Source organism: Chrysemys picta, chromosome 6, assembly GCF_011386835.1.
Source record: "Chrysemys picta bellii isolate R12L10 chromosome 6, ASM1138683v2, whole genome shotgun sequence".
Classification (NCBI taxonomy): Eukaryota; Metazoa; Chordata; order Testudines; family Emydidae; genus Chrysemys; species Chrysemys picta.
The window spans coordinates 92791794-92815586 of NC_088796.1; the positions used below are offsets into that span (position 1 = coordinate 92791794).

General features: G+C 42.7%; 1 protein-coding gene across 21 annotated transcripts in view; it reads right to left on the reverse strand.

Annotated features, from left to right (window-relative positions):
• SMARCA2 (SWI/SNF related, matrix associated, actin dependent regulator of chromatin, subfamily a, member 2) overlaps window positions 1-23793 on the reverse strand; it is a 176926-nt gene that overhangs the window by 63565 nt on the left and 89568 nt on the right. For all 21 annotated transcript variants that reach the window (XM_005296768.5, XM_005296771.5, XM_005296765.5 and 18 more), the window contains 4 exons: window positions 22861-23027; window positions 16644-16807; window positions 12846-13073; window positions 5262-5339 (listed from right to left, as the gene is read on the reverse strand). In XM_005296768.5, coding sequence (XP_005296825.1) covers window positions 5262-5339; window positions 12846-13073; window positions 16644-16807; window positions 22861-23027 — 637 coding nt within the window. The remainder of the gene's footprint in view (window positions 1-5261; window positions 5340-12845; window positions 13074-16643; window positions 16808-22860; window positions 23028-23793) is intronic.

Genomic DNA, 23793 nt, shown 5'->3' on the forward strand with positions numbered 1-23793 from the left:
GCCATACTGCCCCTAATCCAAGGACCATCACCCTGACAGGATATACCCCATTGTGACACACCCACTGAGCAGGTGTAGCTGAAGCTATTTCATATGCAGTCGTCATACAGGATGTTATCTTTGAAGAGATTGCTTGACCCTTTGTGCAATCTGCATATGACACAAGCAGTTTAGGCGAAGCAAGAAACAGAGAATTGTGCATAGGGAGGCTCTTGCCATCAGAATTTGCGACTCGTACAGTCCTTTTGTGAATATTATTGCTACCAGGAACACAGTTTTCTGACACAAAAGGGAAAGGGACAAGATACCAGGGGCTCACACGGAGGTCCCATCAAAGCTGCTAGAACTGAGTTATGGTCCCACAGAGGAACCAGCTGTCAGAAGGGAGGATGGAGAAAAAGAAGCCCTTCTAAGAATCTTGCTAGCATGGCCCTGGAGAAGACTTATCTTCCATGAATGGGGGATGAAACGTCAAAATCACTGTCAATGAGCTAAAAGTACAAGTCCTGACGACCAAAGGTGCACCAGATACTCCAGGATGTCCTAGATTGAGGCCAGCGTTAGTTAGCGTCGGTTGAATTCCACTGGCCAATGACCACACCGAAAACTGCTTCCATTTCGCTGAATAGGCCATTCTGGTAAAGGCCTTTCTACTGTTGAGTAGGATCTGTTGAACAGCCACTGAACACCCTCTTCCTCCTCATTTAGCCATGAAGCAGCTTCACTGTGATTCTCTGTGAGATGGTCAGGATGGAGAAAAGGGGTATGGGAAGCTGAACTGACAGTGTGAGAAGGTCAGAGAACCAGCACAGGCCTTGGCCATGCTGGGGCAATGAGACTGAATTTAGCCCAATCTGCTTTCAGCTTGAGGATGACCCGTGGGATGATCAGGATCGGGGGAAAAGCATACACAAGAGCTGAATGCCAACTGAAATGGAAAGCATCAGACTGAGGCCACGTCGAGAACAGAACAGGTGACCTTTCCTGTTGTCCCTTGTAGCAAACAGATTGACCGTTGGCATGCCCCAAGCTATGAAGATGACCTGGAGGGTGATTGTCTTCAGAGACCACACGTGACCCAGGGAAAAATTTCTGCCGAGATGGTCCGCGAGATGATTCTGGACTATAGGCAAGTGGTCAGCTATAGGAGTGATACTCTCCTCAATGCAGGACTGACACAAACTAATTGTGTCATGGCAGAGCATCCTGGGGCATGCTCCCCATGGCTTGTTCACATAATACATCATAGAGGTATTGTCAGTAAGTGTATGAACCACTAATATGGTCCAGAAAAGTGTGGTATGCATTGTAGATGGCCCGATGCTCCAGCATGTTGATATGCAGTGAAGACTCTTGCTCCGATCACACACCTCGAACTATCAGCAACCCCCGGTTTGCTCCCCAGAAGCATCAGTGTCAACAGACCTGTTAGGTAAGTGCCGGATGAAGGGAACACCCTGGCAAAAGGTGCTCTGGACATATCCACCACTGCAGGGAGTCCAGGACCAGTTGAGGAAGATAGACCAATCTGTCCAAGGCATGAACAGTCGTACAGTAAACTATCCTGAGCCACATTTGGAGTGGGCAAAGATGCAGCCTTGCAAACTGGACCATACTGTGTGCAAGAGGACATATGGACCAAGAGCCATAGGCATATCCGAACTGCTGTGGAAGGCTGAGACTGCACACTGAAGCTAAGGTGGAGAATCGCCTGAAAACAGTTGGTTGGCCGAAATGCTCTTGAACTTACAGAGTCTATTAAATAATCCTCCAGTACCAAAGGGGAGGAAGAGGCAGGCACTACTGAATCGTCTGGGAACAAAAGATGAAGTGGTTAACTCCGCCAGAGCCGGATCATCACAATGACCATGCATTTGGTAAAAACCCAAGGGGCAGAAGAGAGGACCAATGGAAGCACCGTATACTGAAAATGGCACTCCGCTATAATGAATCAAAAGAATTTTCTGTGGTCCGGCAAAATTGCCACATGAAAGTAGGCGTCCTGGAGGTCCAGAGCAGCAAAGCAGTCCTTCATGGACAACACAGGGAGAACAGTCAATAGAATCACCACTCAGAACCTCATGTATCTGATATTTGTTAAGGCCGCAAAGGTCGAGATGGGTCTTACTCTTCCTTTGAATTTGGACACCTGAAATTACCAGGAATAGAAGAAGTAAACCTGGTGTTCTGGTGGAACCTCCTCCAGCGCTCCCTAAGCCAGTAGAGAGAAACTTGCGCCCGGAGCAGTATCTTATGAGAGGGGTCCCTGAAAAGGAATGGGGAGGAAGACTGAGGGGAGAGGAACTGGATAGCACAGCCTGATCTGATGCTGCTTAGGACCCAGCTGTCGGTGGTGAATGAGCCCCAAGCATTGTGAAAGCAGGCCAGCCTGTGCCCAAATAGAGTAGACGGGGAGAAAGTAGCAGTGACTGGAATACTGCTCTGGACCAGCGAGTCAAAATGGGTGCTGGGAGGGTGTGTGGACTGTCCAAACCCAGGACCTGACTGTCTTGTCCTAGAGCAGTGGTTCTCAAACGTCATTGCACCACAACCCCCTTCTGACAACAAAAATTACTATTTTTGCGACCCCAGGAGGTGGGACCGAAGCCTGAGCCTGCCTGAGCACCACCACCCTAGGTGGAGGTGCCAAAGTCAAAGCTCAAGCTTCACCACTCCAAGCTGGGGTTGGGAGGACAAACCTGAAGCCCAGGGCTTCAGCCCCAGCAGGGGGCCTGTAACCTGAGCCCTGCAGCCCAGGGCTGAAGCCCTTGGCTTGGCTTCGGCCCCAGGTGGTAGGGTTTGGGGTTCGGCCCCGGCAAGTCTAACAATAGCCCTGGCTATTGTACATTCTGGTGGTGCAGAGGTGCCACTACAGTGGTCAACAGTGGCGGCAGCAGCAGCAATATTGTCTGCAGCACATATTTGAGCAACCTCTCCCGCCCCGAGATAATGTGACTACCCAGAAAAGCAGGGTCCCGACCCACAGTTTGAGAACCCCTGTCCTAGAGAATCTATGCTCTATTCTGGGGTAGTCGCATTATCTCAGGGAGGGAAAGGCTGCTCAAATATGTGCTGTGGCTGATACTGCTGCTGCCGCTGTTAACCACCATAGTGGCGCTTCTGCACCACTAGCATGTACAGGACTGTAGGGTAGTGTCTGAGTCCTTACGGAATGCAGTCTCTTGTCCATCTTTCCCACAACAGTGCTTGGCCACTGAAAGGCAAATCCTCAATGGCCTGCTGCACGTTGGGAGCAATGCCTGAATTTTACAGCCAGGAAGCCCTTCTCATGGTCACTGCCAAGGCCATTACTCTGGCCAAAGTATCTGCGACATCCAGCATGGACTGCAGTGAAGTCTTAGCCACCATGCAGCCTTTGGTGACAAATGCCCCAAATTCCTCTCTCGGTGTTTTGGGCAGCTGGTCTACAAATTTAGAGATAGCTGGCCAGTTCACAAAGTCATACTTGGACAGCAATGCCTGCTGGTTAGCTATCCGTCTTTGCAAGGAAAAAGAAGTATAAATCTTCCTGCCCATCAGGTCCATTTGTTTAGAGTCCTTATCCTACTGAATCGTCTGGGAACAAAGATTAAGTGGTTAACTCCACCAGAGCCGGATCATGCTCCAGGACTGATGGACTTGTATGGAATGACTCTGGTGGCTCCACGAGGTAAAGGCTCACCGGTGCCTGGGCCAGTGCCAAATTGACAGTCACTGCCACAGACCTGGTCGGTGATCTCAGTTTCAAGCGAGACGAGGAGTGGAACTGAGGGAGCAACTGAGGGAGCATCCCACACATTCCATGGAGGCTACTGGCATGGATAGGGCATAGATACCATATATCTTGTAAAGTCAACTACTCAGCTTGAACACAACAGGAGCAGCAGGAAATTGCACCAGGTATACAAAAATGTGTATCTGTGATGGAGAGCGTGAAGGAGCCATTTAGTTTACTACCATGGTATGTCACTATACACTTGACTAGCAGTGCTGGCAAATCAAACATTCTCCTCTTGGTTCCTGGCCTGCCAAACTCTTCACACCTGACTCCTATTGTGGGAATGTTTAAATGATAGAGAACTCCTGAACAGACCGATTCTCACATATATCACTTCTTTCAAGTCTTAAATGCTTCTCCGGCAACGTTCAGTAGAGCATAGCAGGGCTGGGCTGGCAGTTGAATAGCAATATGACATTGCCACATGGGGGAAATGTTGCCTCTGCCATCTGAAGTTTGGTACAAGTGACAATTCACACTTGTGTACAGTGCTTTAAGGCACATCCCTGAGCAAGATGTGGTGTGCAGCTGTACTACCCCAGGGATTGTCTCTCAAGCTACTACAGTCCCTCCCAGCTTTCTGGATATGTGTCTTTCTGTCTGTCAACATCTTAGAAAATGCAGTGACCTGCTCGCTCCCCCAATACAGGAGGGGCAGAATGCAATGATTCCACCTCCACACTTCCCCCTTTTGGGTGTGTGCTCCAGGGGCTGCATGAACACAGGGTCTGGGATTGTGACAGGCCCTTCTGTGTGAAGGTGTGGAGGCTCCCTTCAGCAATCCCTGCCTTGGATGCTCACAAAATGGAAAATCCAATAGCTGTGCTTAGGCAGACTTCTTAGCAATTCTCCCAGCAGCACAGCTTCCCTGCTACTAACAATGATGGAAGTGCTAATGTAGACCAGATGCTGGCATTTGTACCTCTGTATTATCTAGTCCTGTTTAAAGAATTGCTAAACTTTCTCAGTGCAGACAAGGCAAACTGGACCCTTGACATCACCCTGTGGCAACCCCAACCAATTACAGAAGCAAAGAGCACCACCATAAGCTCCTAACATACCACTGGTTAAACTACTGTATTTGCCCCTAGCAGAAACCCAGTAGAGTAGAGCCATTTAAAAATGAATAGTGTCAAAAAATCAGAGCCAGAAATCGTGACCAGCTGATATGCACTGTCTGAATTCTTCCAAGGCAACTCTGAATCCTCTTTCCCCTATAGTGTGAGTTAGAATGCAATGGACACTACTTCACCTTACCACTCTTCAGGACTTACCCCTTTTTAGTCATCCAGTGAAGCTGCTCCCTTTTCAATGGAGATTACATTCTCTTTCAAATAGGAAGCAAAATAAGTAAATGCTCCTCCCTCTCTCTCAATACCATTCTATAGTTTGAATCCCAAGAGAGTAGCAGCTCTAGCAACCAAGTGTTAACAGGAAAGGACTACGGAAGAAGCTGTACTACTTATTGTCAGAGTTCCCTTACCATGAAGAGATCAAATTCCTCTTCACGTCGCGCAATCATCTGATTCAGAGTCTCGTCATCAGGAACTTCATCTTCTTCCTAGTGACAGAGAGAAAAAGATTTATGGACATGCAAAGCAGTGGAAGCTCTGACGCATCCGTTCTTACTAGGTCAGTGCTGCCGTGACCTTCCTTCTCCCCAAGGATGACACATGGGAAACACTCAAATTAAAACTAAAACTGAAAGCCTCTAGCTGATAGGCTACTCTGAGGAAACAGAGGCTTGACTTCATCAAAGACGCAAGTGGGACTTATTACCATCTTCATAAGTGTAGTATGAAGAAATGAGCAAACGTGCAACCAGGAAATTTTGGTTTGTGGTTTTCCTGGGTCACAAGCACAGCTTTTTATCAGTTCATTTTTTCAGTTAATGTACATATTTCCCTTTTGCTAATGTACAATATTCTCTTCATGGACTCCCCAGAGATGCCACTACTCTCCCATGCTCTTTGCTGCCTTAGCAAGGTTGAAGGAGGAGAATCCTAACACAACAGTATTGCTAATCACAGAAAAAGGAACTGGCCAAGCTTTATTTCTTTAATCCAATGCTCCATCACAAGTTCTAACTTAAAGTTTTGCCTTCTGATACTTGACAAAGAAGTTCCTTTATAGAAACATACATACACACACACACACACACACACACACACACACCAAAAACAAACAAACAAACAAAAAAAACCCTAAACACTGTTCACTGGTAAAATCTAGAATCTAGTATTCCATTCAACATGTTCTACTTCTGTACAGTCACAACACTCACTTTCAGCATGATCAGGCTCTTCAGTGCTCACTTCTCTCTCTAAATATATTTATTGTTGTGAAAGGTGTTGGTGTTCTAAGTCCACTTACTGGCTGACAAGTCTCCACATCAGAACCGGCAACCTTAATAGCACTCTCAGAGGAGAGGCCGCAGACTGAACAGGCTTGGAGCCCAAACTACCCTCTTACAGATGAAGATGGCTCCTCAGAGTCAAACCGGAAGAACATTCGCAGAGCACTGTGAACAAAGCTTGCATTGCCCCTGCTATACCTGTTCTCCAAAGAAAGGGCGTCATTCTCAAGAGCTTTCAACATGGTGGCTTTCAAAAGTGGTATGTTTAAAAATATAAAACTCTATGTTTACACCTTATGCACTTTCATGGCTGAGCTGGTAACAACTGCATAGTTCCTTCAACAGGAAGCAGGTCCAATTTCCTTCACGGACCTTGGAAATGCCAGTATTTAATCCAATGGCATTGCTATCAAAAATTGTGCATTTAGCAACAACCCTTCCAGTCACAGTTTCCATCTGCAACATCCAGAACAAGGACACTAGCACAGATAAATACACTTGTATTGAACGTTAGTTTCGCCTACAATGTCACAGATTGGAAAATGAAGCTATGAAATACTGTTTGATTCTGATCTGTGACCTTAAACAGCTTTAAGACACTTCCTGCAGCTCCCACTGGCCAGGAACGGTGAACTTCAGACACTGGGAGCTGTGTGTGTGGGGGCGGGGCGCGTGCCTGCAGATGGTCAACGTAAACAAAATGTCTCATGGCCTGCCAGCGGATTACCGTGTTGGGCCGCATGCCGAAGGTTGACAACCCCTGTTCTAGGCACAAAATAGGAACCTAAAAGCACCACTGCCCATGGAAACTGCCTCCATAAGCAAGGAAGCATTAAGATGCAATAAATGCATCCCTTCTTCCATAATATATCCACATCCCTCAAATTGATCTTCTTTAAATCAACAGTGATGTGAGCCCTACACTGTACTGAATAGGACCACAGAAGTGAAGGGGCAATTAAAATACAAAATAGTTGTGGCGGTAAATTTAGGAATACCATTAATAGAAAATTACCACACACATGGAGCACAGTGCTACTGCTGCAACTGAGAAAGGATCCCACATATAGATGCTAAGTGTGCTTAGCTCTGGGAATATGAATTAGGTCACTCATATACATTAAGAAATTGCTCGATATTTGCATTTTATTACGTCTTGAAATCCATATCTGCAAGACAAAACGGTTCTGGTGTTAACTATCATCTATAGAAGTCTTTTCTCTTTTTTTTTGGGTAGTCTCAGCTGAAATAGGAAATAGACTGTCTTTTTTTAATTAAATGTTTCCAGGTAGTTACAATGGGAGATATGGTGACCAGTGCAGTGCATGTTGCCCAGTAGCTTTCATTCTCATCTCAGTTTCAATCACTCATAACTTTCCAAAACTTTCATCTTTTGGTCAGTTCTCCACGCTTATTCTCTGCACAAAGGGAACTGTTAGTGGAAAGTCTGAGCAATTTGGGTGGCGGAGGAAGGAGGAGAGAAGAAGGTTTGAGAGTTGGGAAAAAAAAAAATCACAAAACAAAAAATCCAACCATACACACAAACAAAGCCCTACGTTAAGAGAACTATAAAGTTGCATAATTAAGCACTCAAAAACTCAGGATCGATCAAAGACAAACCTTAACTCTGCTTCCATGTGTATACGTTACAATAGTTTTGAATTCTACAATGACATACTATTTCTCAAAGTTTTGTTTAATTTTATTGTAGTCCTCCCTCTTCCCTCTCCCCCCCAACGTCCACAGATATACAGAACTACAAGATGGTTCAAGTAGATTCTGTGTATGACAGAAAGGGAATCCATGAAAGTGATTTATAAGAGAAGTATACAGTAAATGGTACTTAAACAACATATGCTACATTTTGGTGGAAGTTTTCCAAGGATAAGATTTTCAATGACCTGTTTCTAGGAATTCCCAGACTACATCTCAGCTAGGCCCCAGTCTTGCCAACACTGTGTGTAATTTTATGCATGGGAGGAGTGCCACTGAGTTTAATATATTTCAGACCATGGAAGTTGTTGTATGAATATATGTAGTAAATTTTGAGAAACAGTGTGTGATCATATAATTCAGGTCTGTACTTAAGTGAATATGCACAAGTGGCAGAGTTTAAGTTGTGTACATAAACTTCAGCATTTCCCGACTTTTGAGTGTTTAATGATACAACCTTATGTTCACTCAATATATTTTTATGGTAGCATTTTGGGAATGGTTCTTGTGAAAATTTGATTAAATACAGTTAAGATCAATATTTTTAAAAGATTATTACACACTGGCTGAGAAATGCAGGAAGTTTAACACTTGTTATGACGTATGCCAATTCGTTATGCCACGGTATTGACTTTGGGGAGGGGTCTGAGATTTGTACTCATAAGGAAACATTCAGTACCAGACTAAAAGGAGAAACAGTTAAAGTCGATGTCCTACCCAAATGTTATTTTCTAAATCATTGTTTTTCAATCTTTTTTCATTTGTGGACCCCTAAAGAAATTTCAGCTGAAGGTGCAGACCCTTTGGAAATTCAACCTGTGGTCCACAGCCGCTACCATAGAAGACTTAGACTGAAAACTGACTCGACAGAATTTAATTATAAATGTTGCGCATGCTTCGCATAGTGTTTGACGCAGCATGAGAAAGAGCACTAAACTGTGGGCTTCTATGGTAATGACAACACTTCTGGGTTTTGACCTGTAGGTGGGGGTATTCACATACTTTTGATTGATTAGAAAAATGGAATGTCTTTTCTGGGATCTGAAACTTTATTTTCATAAAAGTCACCTTTCACAGACACCTTAGAGACAGTCTGCAGACCCCCAGGGGTCCGCTGACCACAGGTTGAAAACCACTGTTCTAAGTACTTACACAACCACTACTGTTAAGTATTGGACTGTAGTTTGCGCTCTTATTAAAACATCCATTCCCTGTACATTTTCCAGATATTACAGTAACAGTGTGGCAGGACAGCATCCAGAGAGCATGTCTTCTCATAGCATAGCATAGCCCTGCAGGCATGCCAACCTCAGTCTCCTCCTGCTTTTCCCAAATTACTTGTTCAAAGCCAAAAGCGTTTAAACTAGTATTTCCCTTCCTAGGGTCCCATTCACTGAGACTTTATAAATATACAGCTTCCTTTGGCCTCTGGGTCCCAAACCCTCCTCCCTCATTAAGATATTCCACAGCCCTCCCTTCTGGGGCTGTACAATGTTTCAAGCCAGCTTCCCCAGCCCACAGTACGCAGGTTCCAGCTCTCCTGAAGCCGCTCTTCTCTCTCCCCCAGAGTCAACTAACAGCTGGGGTTTTATCATGTCCAGGAGGTAGCTCCCTGATCACCACCTAGCCACCATTCAACAGCTTGTCTATTGCTCCCTTAACACCCATTCCTTACAGGGGCCATGTCATGGAATAGGATGGATTAGTCCTGACCCTCTTATTCTTTACAGGGGCCAGACTATACTTTGTTACATCAGATTATCATTTTCCTTCTTAATTATGTTAATACAGGGAAAGACAATTTACTGTTCTGCTCCCCACTCTATCTTCTTTATTATTGATCTGAACTATTCATTCAATTAAAACAAGTACGTATCTTCATTATTGACTCAGGTAACTACTTCTCATTCAGTTCTTTTTCTAAAGCTTCCATGAAGCTTGCTGACACATTTTACAGTGTCTATGCACGCTAACTGCATTTGTCTAAGATTTCTGTTTATGTGCCAGACTCTTAACCCTGAGGGACCGGGCAGCTGGTGTGTACCTCACTCTTTTAGTTCTAATGCCTAACAGCTGCAGGTTCCCTGGTCAAAGTGATTATTAATAAAATCAGAACCAAGCAGAACTTCTTTACAGAAAAGGAAGAATAATTTAGAACAAAACAAAACAAAAAGAACATGTGAAGGTAAGTTTGCAAAAAAATAGTCCCTGAGGCAGATGCTCAGCTGGTATAAATTGTCATAGCTGTATTGAAGCTAATGAAGTTATGACAGTTTACACCAGCTGAGGATATGCCCCCATATGTATCAGATGTTTGGCTACAGTCACATTAGGTTTAAATCTGTATGGGCAACTGTACAGCAGTTATTTAACTGAACATGACTGTTTTCTAGCCTCCTTCCTCCTACGGTTGTGGCCTTTAAAAGTTTATCCTGCAAGACAAACTCATTGCATAAGCAACATCGTAACATAATGATATTGTGCTGGGCCCAAACAATATTTTGTGAGATTACTAGGTTGGAGCCATCCACCACAAAAATAATTTCAATTGAAATTGCAATTCAATTTTTATCCCTCTAATTTTTATTCATAGGCAGCAAGAAAAAGCCTAAGAAAGGGGAAGGTTGGATAATCTTACAAAATTCACTTGAGGGAAGTCTTTGGCATGAGTTCTCAATGAGCAATTCTGATAAAGATTTTAGGTTACCCAGTTATGTGCTAGAGATTATAGACAACTCAACAAAATACTCTAGAAACATATTTGCAATCTTCATATCTGTAACTACATCATCAATAAACTAGATTATTTAAAAACATCCATCAAAACTATAACCTAGCCAAGCACAGTCTTGTGAATGAACTTCTTTACAATTTCATCTCTCTTTTGGCTTTAGATCAATTGGTTCAAACAGTAAATTACATGCCAGTAAAGTTTGAAACTGAATACAACCTCACAGCAAGACTGACTTTACTCATCTCACGATACTGTCTATAACCCAACATAAGCAGAGTCCAAGAAGTTCTAGTCTCCGTGCTGTGAGACCTGGTTTCCTACCACAGTACTTTACAAACCTCAATTTTACTATTAAGCTTACCTGCTTTTTGAGTAATATTAAAAACAGTTGCAGGTAACGTGTTAATAGTTGCTGTTACATGACATGCGAGAGGTTATCATAATGAGAAAATGTATGTATTGTGGGATGGTTAAAAAGCTAACGCACACACACAAAACTCCTACTGACTTTTGTCTCAAATTTCAGAATTAATAAGGACTTTAGAATCAGACTCTTTATGGACAGTAACCTGCACAGTGGTGGATTACTAGTTACTAGAATAATTTTCTGTTAGTAAAAGGAAGTAAGTGTAGCAAGCATAGATGATATATAGTATCTTCACACAATAACATATTAGGTAGATCATTTTAAAAATAAGATATTAATTGTTGACGGTCATTTTCTAGTATTAATTAGTTATTTTAAAAAAATGACTCAGAGATACGGCAAGCAAATCTAGAACAAAGATGTGCACAACTGTGCTTAATGAATAAGAGGGAGATTTTTATTTAAGTGGTTGCTCCAAGGGTCATCTGTCAAAGGAAGCATATCCAGGAACCCCGAACGCCAGGTATGCAGCCAAACCCAAACCCCTACTATAAGATTTCTATTGATTTCAATCTACTCTACTCATATTAGTTTTAGCTTCTTTGGTGGATGCTATTGACTGGGTGACTACTATATTGTTACTTCACTGTGAGTTAAACCAAACTATAATTGCACTGTTGAGTTAAAAAAGAAAACAAAGGATTATTATCAAAACAACGTCATTGTGTGCAACCCCTTTCACATCTGTTATGTAATCAGTTTGTTGACAACCCACACAAAAAAACCACTCCGCTTAATGACATACTAGCTTTTTCTAAGTGGTATATACCATTGATAACAGTTTATTAAACAAAGTATAATTATTCAAGAAGTAATTTCCCTGACCTCTGAGATATCATGAAGCCTCCTGGAGAACCATACTTGCATGTTAATGAAAGCAAAGACTATAGGAGATGCTCTTTACTCAAGTACAACCCATACTCAGAAGCTAGTAAGAATATTTAAAGGGACAGTATAGGCTTTTAGAGCCCTACAGGTTGTTATTGTTTTTTGGTGGTGAAGAAGTCACTGCAGAATGGAATTATTGGAAAAAGTGTCACGGATCTAGTATTTGTACAGAGTTCTGTTAGTGTGTGCAGTGGTTACTAACCTACTTAAAAGGAAGGGCGGAATAAGGTTTCCTCCACTCTGTTGCCACAATTCAAAAGGGGGTGGGGGCAGAGGCAACTTTCTTCTAATTTACTATTACACTTCTATCAATTAAAAGTAAAGTTCTGTAAGCTTTTTGCAGCAACCCATGGGCCCTTGTGGAGGTAATGCTGACAAGGAAATTTACAAAATGCTCTGGAATATCGAAGTTTCTATGTGACACGGTATTACACTCTAGTGCCCTGCAGAAAGGAGGAGAGCTATTCTGCTGGCTCACCCTGGGAACATATGAAGGTAGGGTTTGTTACTTCTGTTCAGGAACATAGAAGACAGAAGCAGCTATGGGCAGAGGCAGGGTCCTGTATTCATGAACATGCAAAGCTGCTAGGTTCTCAGCACTTTTGAAAATTAGGCTATTTAGGCACTTAACTATGAATTTAAGAGCCTCACCTTAGACACCTACATTTGAAAAGCGTAGCCTGTTGTTATAGGATGTCTACTTCCCTATCTTCATGAAGGAGGGGAAGGAATGTAAGTTACAATCTAATTCTGAATTGAGGTGCTCTGACTAGCATTATAGGTACCCAGGTGATAATTTGACCACCCAAATGCAGTACTTGGAAGCCAAATTTGCAAACTGGGCCTGGTTTCTTTGAATATGCCTCATATTCTTATATTCTAGCCAATTTACTTTGAAAACAACCTCTTCTCTTTTTTGAGCACTTAAACAATATTCCAAGTACAGTACCTCATTTTCTTCCTCATGTTCCAATATAGCCTGTAGAAAAGCCCTCCGTTCATGGCTTGAAGATTTTTGATCGAACATGCCGGCCTGAATGACTTTCTGATCCACATTCAGTTTATACTTGGCAGCAGCAAGTATCTTCTCCTCCACACTGTTTACAGTGCACAGCCTCAGAACTCGAACCTCATTCTGCTGACCAATTCGGTGAGCTCTGTCTTGTGCCTGCAAATCCTGTTTGAGAAAAATACACTGCGTTATATACAATGCCTCTGTCTGTTATGCAAACCAGCTGTCTGGTCAGAGAAAACTATTATCTTTAAAAATGTCTATGAGAACAAAATACATTAGTAGAAATGGGTCTGAACCAAAATCCTGAACTGAACAACGCTCTACCTGCCCCAAATTTTGGGTGCAAATATGAGGGCAGAAGGGTGAGAGAGTGAAATCCAGGCAGGAATGTTATATCTTAGAGAGAGAATATTGCTGACACAATAGTATGGGCACTAGTAAACGAACACAATGATGACTGAAGTACTGCAGTGGCTTAGGCCACCAATCTTTTGCCTTTGGAAATGTGGGTTCAAATTGTCTAAATTTGGACTCAAGTGACATGAATTTCGTGGTCTCAAATAAGAGATGCTGACAAATGTCTACTAAAAACTAAAGTAGCCTTTTGATTGGCAGCTCTACTCACTAGTCCCAGTCCCCGAGAGAATATAGCAGGTCAAGGATTGAGGTTAATTTTATTTATTTAGAATTCTATTAAGATACTGCAATCCTATCAGCTTTCCAGAAGTCATAATCTTACTACAGCGGAGTCAGATACAAACAGTACTAATGGAGGGCAGTTAATCTAAAAGTGCAAGCATTGTACTATCACAGGCCTGGTCTACACTAATCCCCCAATTCGAACTAAGGTACGCAACTTCAGCTACGTGAATAACGTAGCTGAAGTCGATGTACCTTAGTTCGAACTTACCGCGGTCCAGACGCGGCAGGCAGGCTCCCCCGTCGACTCCGCGTACTCCTCTTGCCGAGCAGGATTACCGGAGTCGACAACGAGCACTTCCGGGTTCGATTTATCGCGTCCAGACAAGACGCGATAAATCGAACCCAGAAGTTCGATTGCCTGCCGCCGAACCAGCGCGTAAGTATAGACATACCCACAATGTAGTGTTTTTTTACATGAGCTAGGCCTCTTAAAATAAGGATTAAAAGTTTTTTTTAAAACCAGCCTGTTTCAATCCAGATGTTTGGGATTGCAATCACAAAGCCCTGCCTAGGCATTTTTTTGCTCTGGGCACTTTAAAATTAATAGAATGTTTTGAATTAAAGGCATATTTGTAGCCAGCTGTGGATAAAAGTGAACATGAAGTCACAGTATGAACACATTCATGTAATTCATTTACAGACTGGGGATCTCTAACAAATATTATTAGTATCTTCCTTTTAGCACATGCCTCATTAAAGTTAACATATTGCTTCCATCCCCAAGAGAAAAACAGAAATTGAATGCTACTTCACAGTTTAGTAGTTTGTTTACTTGGCACTCCAGCAAAATAATATTTACGGTTTGTGCATATTGCTACCTGGGTGCTGCACATACAGTGATCTATACTATAAATGTCACACAACTAACCCAATGGAAATGTGAAACCAGAGTACAGTACATTTTGCGTTGCTTTCAGAAACCCCAAACCGGGGTCCCAAAGTCCCAGCCCGCGGGCCATGTGCAGCTTGAGAACCACCCCAGTGCAGTCTGCGGAGGAGAGACGAATGCAATAGGGTGACCAGATGTCCCGATTTTATAGGCACAGTCCTGATATTTGGGTATTTGTCTTATATAGGCACCTATTACCCCCCACTTCTGTCCCGATTTTTCACACTTGCTGTCTGGTCACCCTAGCATGCAGACATGCTGCTGGCAATGTCTGCTGCAGGCGCCACCCCCCACAGCTCCCATTCGGTGGGAGACAGGGACAGAGACACTAGTCGCCGGGCAGAGTCAGCTATGGAGGCAGCATCATTAGTTGTTAGGCAGAGTCAGCCAAGGAGGCAGCATCACTTTTTTCCACAATGAATACAAACAGGTCAAAACACCGAACACAACTATCTGATGTACACCTGGCTGCAATCCTGAAGGTTCCAACTGCTCAGTCACTGAGGCCAAACATCAACAAACTGACAGAACGGAAGTGTTGCCAGATGTCTGGCAAACACTAAAAACTCTTTGGCAGGCAAAGAATTGTATGACAGTTTTATTATTTCTAAGAAATTTGAAATAAAAAATATAATATAAACGTTTTCTTTTCTGAACACCATCTTCAGTGACATTATTGGCCCGCTGGGAGGATATGAGGACTGGCACTGGCCCTAAGGTAAATTGAGTTTGAGACCCCTTCTCCAAACCAACACACACAAGCTGTGAATTGTTCCAAGTTCCTGTTCAGGATCTTGAGGTCTCTGATCATCCTGATCTTTGTGCATTTGTGACAGTGCTGTTTTAAAGTTTTAAATAAACAAAATCTTTTCAGCCTCTCTCAAGGAATCCCTCCACTTAGTTCTGCATGGGGCACTAGCTAACTGTACATGCTATAAAAGTATAAATATAGGCTTGCGATTCCATTCATATACAACCTCTACTTTTAAAAAATGTCTCACATTAAAGAGAAAAGCACAGAACACACTTGCTTCTACTTGCTTTTTTGGCTAGCATGAGGTACTAGTTTGAACATCCTCTATCTGTACTCACTACTACCCATCTCTAGTTACTATGGCCACCTGTGACAGGGTGTATAAACCCCAAGCTGATGAGGAAGGTGCCAGATAGACCCTGTGTGCAGGGCTAGTCCCACTGCTCTGGTCCCATCAATCATGTATGGTAGGGAGGCGGACATTAAAAAGGAGGAAACTGCAGTCAACTGGGGAGAGAGATCAGCCTGAGCAGGAGACTGCTGGAGCTACTCCTGGAGCCATGGGGAAACTCCCATCCAGAAGGAGATCTCCACCCCAACCCTACGGGAGTGCAGTGAACTCCCAAGGAAAGCTTGACAGAGTGAGCCCGATTCAGCAGCCCAGCCAGAATGACTTCTCAAAAACCGCTATGCAGATGGCCCTTGAAATAAGAAGGTACTGCTGGCCTTTTTTCCTCTTTGAGGGGCTCTAGGAAGAAGTTATTCTCTGGTGTGCTGGACATTTAACTTTCCTTTTGATCCCCTATGAGAAGGGACTTAAGAAGGTCCACAAAGGGAAGGGTCTCCCTTGCAAGACATAAGGAACTGGGGCCTGTAAATAACTGGGCATGACAGTGTCTCCCGCCATCTGGGAGGAAAACGTAAGAGGACTCTTTTACACCACCCTTATTATGAAACTGCAAAATTGCTGTGGAAGTATTGCAATTAGCCTCTTGAGAGAGGGAATGCCTTGTACTCACTCTACTGCCACACTTCTAGCTGTTTAAAAGATCAGGATTCATATGCTCCAAAGGGAGCAATTTACTAGCTCCCTGACTAAGAGGATGAGGATAGCTACACTGTGGGAGTAGGAGACAGAATCCACAGAGCTCTGTCATGGCAGAGCAGGGGCTCCCTGGCAGATGGAAAAACCCATATCACTTTACTGCTTTAAAACAAATCACTATTTACAAGTAGTTGTTTGGTGACTTATTCTCTACAAAGTGGCACTTGGAGGTACAGAGCCAATTTGTTTCACTATAAAATTTCCCAAATTAAATCAGGAAGCCTCAAAAGCATTTCCAATTCTCTTTGTACACTGCATCATTGATAAGTAAATAAAAATAACCTGGTGAGGATTCCAATCACTGTCAAAGATAATGACAGTGTCAGCAGCTTGAAGATTCAGGCCCAGGCCTCCCGCTCTTGTGCTCAACAAGAAGATAAAGTACTGTGACCCAGGCTCATTGAACTTCTTCAGCAGAGCAGCCCGATCCTCTGATTTTGTTGTACCTGAAAAGATATGCAAAGAAATCCCATGACACAGATTTTGTTCAGAAGTAATCCGCAAAAGACACAAGTTGATGAGGAAGCATATGGGAGGCAAACCACTTCACTTGTCCTCAGACATCCTATCTGCACTTCACATTGTGTAGACTCATTACTGCACAAGTGCGCTTTGGCCAGCTGTCTAAGTGCTAGGATGCTGGACAAAGGTTTCCACAAATGAACAGTGAATTTAACTATATTATACATTTCAAAAGGAAGCTTCAACCAATCAGCCAGTGTTTCATGGCTATGATAAACATAAATATACATATATAAAATCATATATGTTTAGCTGTGCTCCCTCCACCACACTCTTTATACATTGCTTGAAACCAAAGAGAAAGAAGGAGATTTTTAGTTATCCAATACACACATATGAAGAGGAGAAAATCTGTCCCTTGTAAAGTCACAAACTGTTGACCAAAAACATTTGTCATTAAGAAACACAGAGTGGATGTGAAGAAGGTGATACAGGAAGAGCGGCGGAAGGAGAGAAATATGAGATTTGCTTTTGAACCATATTTCAGCCTGCAAGAATGTTTTGCCATGAAACTGAAAATGAAGGAAAACTGGAGAATATAACAACATTGTCATCTTAAACCCAATGAGTATTAAATGCAGCTTATTAAACAACATGAATAACAGAGACAAGGTGAGTGAGTGAGGGGATATCTTTTCTTGCACCAACTTCTGGTGGTGAAAGAAACACACTTTTGAGCCATGCAGAGCTCTTCTTCAGGTCTGGGAAAGGTACTTAAACACATAGCTAAACACAAGGTGGAACAGATTGTTTAACTTTAGTTAAAACATATTCTACGGGACAATTAACACCCCTACAGTCATAGGACCAAAAAAAAAAAAAAATGGGGTTTAGTATGTTACAGATTCTTGTAATAAGCCATATATCTAGTGTCTTTATTAAGACCATGACTTTTAGTGTCTAGCAAAGTTATGAACTAAAGCTCCCAGGCTCGTCTTTTGGAGGTGTTGTGAGCTTTCCTTTGAAGATGAGGACTGAGAACTCAGAACTCAGAGATGTCTGAGGACAGCGGTAGAGAAAGTTTTGGGGAAAGCATTTGCCCATGGGTGATTGTGTGTTTTACCATTTCTTTGTGAGAGTTCATTTGAGAGCGTAGTGATTGTCTGGTTTCATGCACATAGCTGTTATGGGGAAATTTATTGCACTGGCTGAGGTACACCATGTGTTGTGATAAGGTTGTATAGGAACCAGGGATCTTGAAAGGTGTGTTTTGGTGGGAACTGATTATCATAGCAGTGGAGATATGTTTCTATGTCCTGCATATGTTGTTCTAGCAGGGTCTGTTGCCGTTTTAAGTTGGTGAGTCCTGGTCTGGGGAGCTTGCTTCTGATGATAAGCCTGGTAAAGTTGGGGGATTGTTTGAAGGCCAGAAGAGGGAGTTTAGGAAAGATTTCTTTCAGGATGTGGTCCCCACCAGGTATGAGTTGTAACTGTTTAATGATACCCCATATGGGTGTAGGGTGGTAGGTGACAACTAGGGGTGTACGGCCAAAGAAGGTTATATTTCTGTATTGAAGCAGGTTCTCTTCGGCTATTTGGATGGCCCATTCCATTGTACGATCTACTTCTCTGGTGGAGTATCCTTGTTTGGGGAAGGTGGTTTTAAGTGTGTTAAGGTGTGTATTCCAGACTTCCTCCTCAGAGCATATTCTGTAATGTGAGTGCTTGGTTGTAGATAATAGATTTTTTGGTGTGTTTCGGGTGGTTACTAGATCTTGTGAAGGCAAGTGTGGTGATCCATGGGATACCTGTATATAACTGTCTGTAGGATTCCATTGTTGCAGCTGATTGTAGTGTCCAAAAAGCTGGTGCTGGTGCAGGAGTGTTCTAGAGAGAGTTTGATAGATGGGTGGTGGATGTTGAAATTGTAGTGGAAATCTGAATTACTTTCAGTTGTCTGTCCAGAGGATGAAAATATTATCAATGTGTGTCAGGTATATCATATGTTTCGTGGTGTATTTGTCCAAAAATTCCTCCTCAAGATGGTGCATTAAGAGATTGGTATACTGGGGAGCCATCCTAGTCCCATAGTTGTTCCCATGGACAAAGTGTTTGTTGAATGTAAAATTGTTATGCGTGAGGATGAAATGGATGAATTTACCAATGTGAGCCTGGCCCTGAGGGAAGGGCATCCCCTTCAAAGAGATGGGTGGAGAAAAAAGCCAATGGGAGGTGAGAGTAGGAAGCATCCCAGAAAGAGAGTAGCAAGGTTGGGGATTGAGCAGACCTTGGTTGCATGTTGCATCGTCGTTGGGCTGGAACCCGGAGTGGTGGATGGACCGAGGTTCCCCTACCAGCCACTGACAGAGTGGCAGTGCCCGAACAACGGATCCGTGAGACTCTATATCCAGAAGAGGAAAACCCATAGTGAACTGGCTGGAGGATCAAGATATAAAGAGGAAGCTGCTGCTCCTGGAGTGAGATCGTGGCTGCAGAGCAAGGGAGAGGACAGTGGGAGAGAGACCACAACGGGAGGCCTTGGACCTGAAAGAGAGCTATTCCCCAGAGCAGCCAGAAGGAAGCGCTACCTGTGGTGAGGGAGTACCCCGTGACACTGTCATTGTGAGGGATGCTGGTGTATAGGGAGATGACATCCACAGTGGCCAGGACGGTGTTTTGAGGGAGGATATTCATGTTGCCAGGTTTATGGAGGAAGCTGGCCCTGTGTGTGGTGAGTGTTTTAAGAGGGCTTTCTATGAGATATTCCTTCAGTAAGAGTGCCATGGCCAGATATAGAGTAAGGCTACAATTTAGTTATGGGTATTTTTAGTAAAAGTCATGGATCGGTCACGGGCAATACACAAAAATTCACAGGTTGTGACTGGTCTATGACTTTTACTATAAATACCCCCTGACTAAATTTTAAGGGAGTCGCTGCTGGGGGTGGGGTGGGGTGGGGTAGGGAGGGCGGGCATCTGGAGAGGCCGCTGCTGGGGGGAGGCATCCTGGGCGGCTGCTGCTGAGAGCGGTGGGGGGCAGCCGGCAGCGGTTGCACTAGCCACCTGGGCACTGCTGCCCCGGACCGCCTGAGGAAGAGGCTATTCCAACCGCCTGGGGATCATCAGCTGCAGTTGCACTGGCCACTCCGGGACCACTGCTCAGGCGGTCCCCGGAGCCAGCCACACCAGCCGCTGCTTGGGTGGCCCTGAGGTCAGTCACACTGGCCCCCGCAGAAGTCACAGAGGTTGTGCAAAGTCACAGAATCCGTGACCTCCATGACAAACATGGAGCCCTAGTAATGGGTCTGCCAGGGTTCCCTTAACTTGGGAAACATAACTTGGGAAACACGAAGATCCTTGGGGTTGGTTTCCGGGGGATGAGGTTATACAGTTTTTCTTGGAGTTGTCTGGAGAAGGACTTGATGATATCCTTAAATTCCTGGGTGAATTGTGGTGTGGAGTCTTCTTTAAGCTATGTAGTCTTGTATGTACTGGAGAGATTGTAATGGATGTGATGTTCACTAAGGATTACAGACGATGCAAATCAAGGTAATGATCAAGTGTGTGGTTCCGTCCATCCACTGTAGGTGTCCGGCCAGATGACTTTTTTCTTATGACTGCTGGTTGTAGCTATGGATGGTGCCTATCACAAAATGTTGTATACCTCATCCAGTGTAAAATGCCCCAATAATAACTATGTGGGTGAAAGCAAACAATCACTACGCTCTCAAATGAGCTCACACAGAAAAATGATAAAAGACAAAAACACCCCATCACCCATGGGTGAACACTATTCCCAACATGATCACTCCACATCTTACCTCCGAGTCCTTGTCCTCAGAGGAAACCTGCACAATATCTTTAAAAGATGAGTGTGGGAGATTACATTCATAACTTTGCTAAACACGAAAAGTCATGGTCTTAATAAAGGCACTGGATTTATGATTTATTACAACAGTCTGTAACCCACTAACCCCCCTCTTTTGTCCTATGACTGCAGGGGTGTTAACAGGCCACTTCACCTTGAAAGGTCCCTTAGAATGTGTGCACTAAACCTTCTGTTCCACCTCGTATTTAGCTGTGACACTTTAAGCACCATTCCCAGAGCTGAAGAAGAGTTCTGTGTAGCTCTAAAGCTTGTCTCTTTCACCAACAGAAGTTGGTGTAATAAAAGATGTTACCTTTCCCACCTTGTCTCTCTAATATGCTGTCTACCACACTGAAAAATGACAGGACTACGTGGTACTTACACATGTATGTATTTTCAGCAACATTCTAGCATAAGGAAGGATTAATTCTAAAGTAAGTAGTATACAGTGATGTAAAATGTCACAGCTAAGTCTGCTGTCTTGGATGGCCACAGTATTTTGTTGGGTTTTATTATGTCAAAGGTAAAACTGAAGTCAATTGCAGAGAGAAAGGATAGTCTTGTAGTTAGAAGAAGAACAGGAGGACTTGTGGCACCTTAGAGACTAACAAATTTATTAGAGCATAAGCTTTCGTGGACTACAGCCCACTTCTTCGGATGCATATAGAATGGAACTTATGCTCTAATAAATTTGTTAGTCTCTAAGGTGCCACAAGTCCTCCTGTTCTTCTTTTTGCGGATACAGACTAACACGGCTGCTACTCTGAGTCTTGTAGTTAAAACACAGAACTGAGTATTGTTCCCAGCTTTGCCCCAGATTTCCTTTGATGCTTTTGGTAAGTCAACTTTTGTGCCTAAATTTCCCTATCTGTACAACTTACCCTTACCTTGCAGGGTATCTTGAGGCTACGTTCACTAATGTATCATTAGATGGAAAGTACTAAAGAAGCACTTGGTATTAATAATACTTAACCCACCTGAGGGATGAAAAGCTTTGAATCAACTTAAAATTTGATAATGTGAGTACCCAAAAGTAACTTGAGCATTGTTGGCATTGTTTGTTATATTTCCCTATAATTGCTATCTTTTATTTGACTGAACACACAGTCCCATTAAATATTAGAGAGACAAAATGGGTGAGGTAATCGTTCATTGGAATGGTGAGAAGAACAAAAGATACTACACATCACCCATCCACTCTCTAAATCCTGGAGCCAACATGGCTACAACACTGCATTAAATATTGTCACATTTGACACTGGAAGTAAGGAAGAGCCAACATTCAACTTGTTCGTAAGAGACAGAGGTTGTTACTGCGGCAGAAGGTTGAAGATCACTCTAAACATCCTGAATACTGTCATATGCTGTTGACAAAGAAATCATCTTTCAAATTCTAAGTTGATTATTATGCATTTCATCCCCTGAGTGGGATAAAACAGGCAATTTTTAGTTTTATGTTCTTTTAATACTACTACATTACATTTCTGTATCAGATTTCATTCAAGGATCATAAAACACTCACAGACATTAACTAATTAACCTTCCCAACTCTCCTGTAAGTTAAAGTTATCTAGGTATCACTTTACCTGTCACAAAAATACAGCAATCCCAGTGGATAAACAGGAATGGGAATTTAAGTAGGTAGAAAGTAATTACTTCAATTGGAATTTGGCCAGAACAATGTAGTTAACACCCCTACTCATAAGAAAATTGCCACAGGGTCTTCATTTCTGACAAATGGTGCAAACCTTCATTTTACATCTTATCTGAAAAACAGTGAATTAGACCAGACCTGATGGATCACTAGATTAACTGCATCCTGGTAATGGCCTCAAATATGTTCCAAGTGTAGTATTTTGAGTGCATACAGACTAAGTATTTTAATATTTTATTATTAGGTTAGTGAGCAGAGGCACTAGCCGAGACTGAAGCCCTTTTGTGTTAGGTGCTGTACAAACTATAGCTTACAGTCCAAATATATAAAACAAAAGAATGGAAGGAGAAAAAGAAGCACAGAGTGGTGAAATGATTTGCCCAAAGTCACACAGCAAGATGGCAGCAGAGCCAGGTAGAGAACCCAAGTCTCCTGAATCCCAGTCCAGTGCCCTATCCCTTGAATCACACCACCTTCCAGTTTATTGTCTGTGCTTTGTTTCCTCTCTCAGCTTACCGTCAAGGCGAAGGTAAAGGAAATTTCGAAAAGCAAAATAGTCCTCCATAATGGTCATGAGGGACGTCATTTGACAGAAGAGAAGCACACGGTGATTAGTGGCTCGCAACTTTGGTAGAATACGATCAAGTAGTTCAAACTTCCCTGAGGCCCGATAAAGCTCGGCTCTGTTTAAGAGAAAAATAAAACAACACAATAAAAACCTTAACAAGCCTACTTCTAAAACTGTGTTTCTAATAATGCTGGCAGGTGTTGAGTTGGAGAGATTCCTTTATTCTGCCAAAGCAGAATTAACAGTACTTTTCTCTCTCTACAACTGTTATTGAAGGAATGCCGAGATCCCAATATATGTCTTCTAGCATTGGTTTTTTTAAAAAAGGAGGAGGGAATTATGTGATTTTTTGGAAAAAAAGAAGTTTCCCTTTTTTAAAAATTCAAAGCTCATTAAAATGTCAGCCAGATCCAGTATCTTCCTTTATATAAATCCAGTACTTTGACTAATTTTTCTTCAAGCAAGAGACATTTCTAGAGTAATTACGATTAATCACAGTTTTACTCTCACTGTTAAACAATAGAATGTTTTTCTACATTTTCAAATATATTGATTTCAGTTACAACACGGAATACAAAGTACAATGTGCACACTTTATATTATTTTTATTACAAATATTTGCACTGTAAAAATGATAAAAAGAAAGTAATTTTTTCGTAATTAAAAAAATTAATCGCGATTAATTTTTTTTAGTTAATCTTGTGAGTTAATTGCGATTAATTGACAGCCCTAGTTCAGATACTTGGTATTGAGCTTTGTGGTGAACAAGTCTATGACACAAGTAATATTGGGTTTAGAATGGTTTTCTGTAGCAACCATTTGTGGTTGGACACCTTATGCCTGCTCAGGAAGGCTGATAGGTCATTGCTGACTTCTGGAAG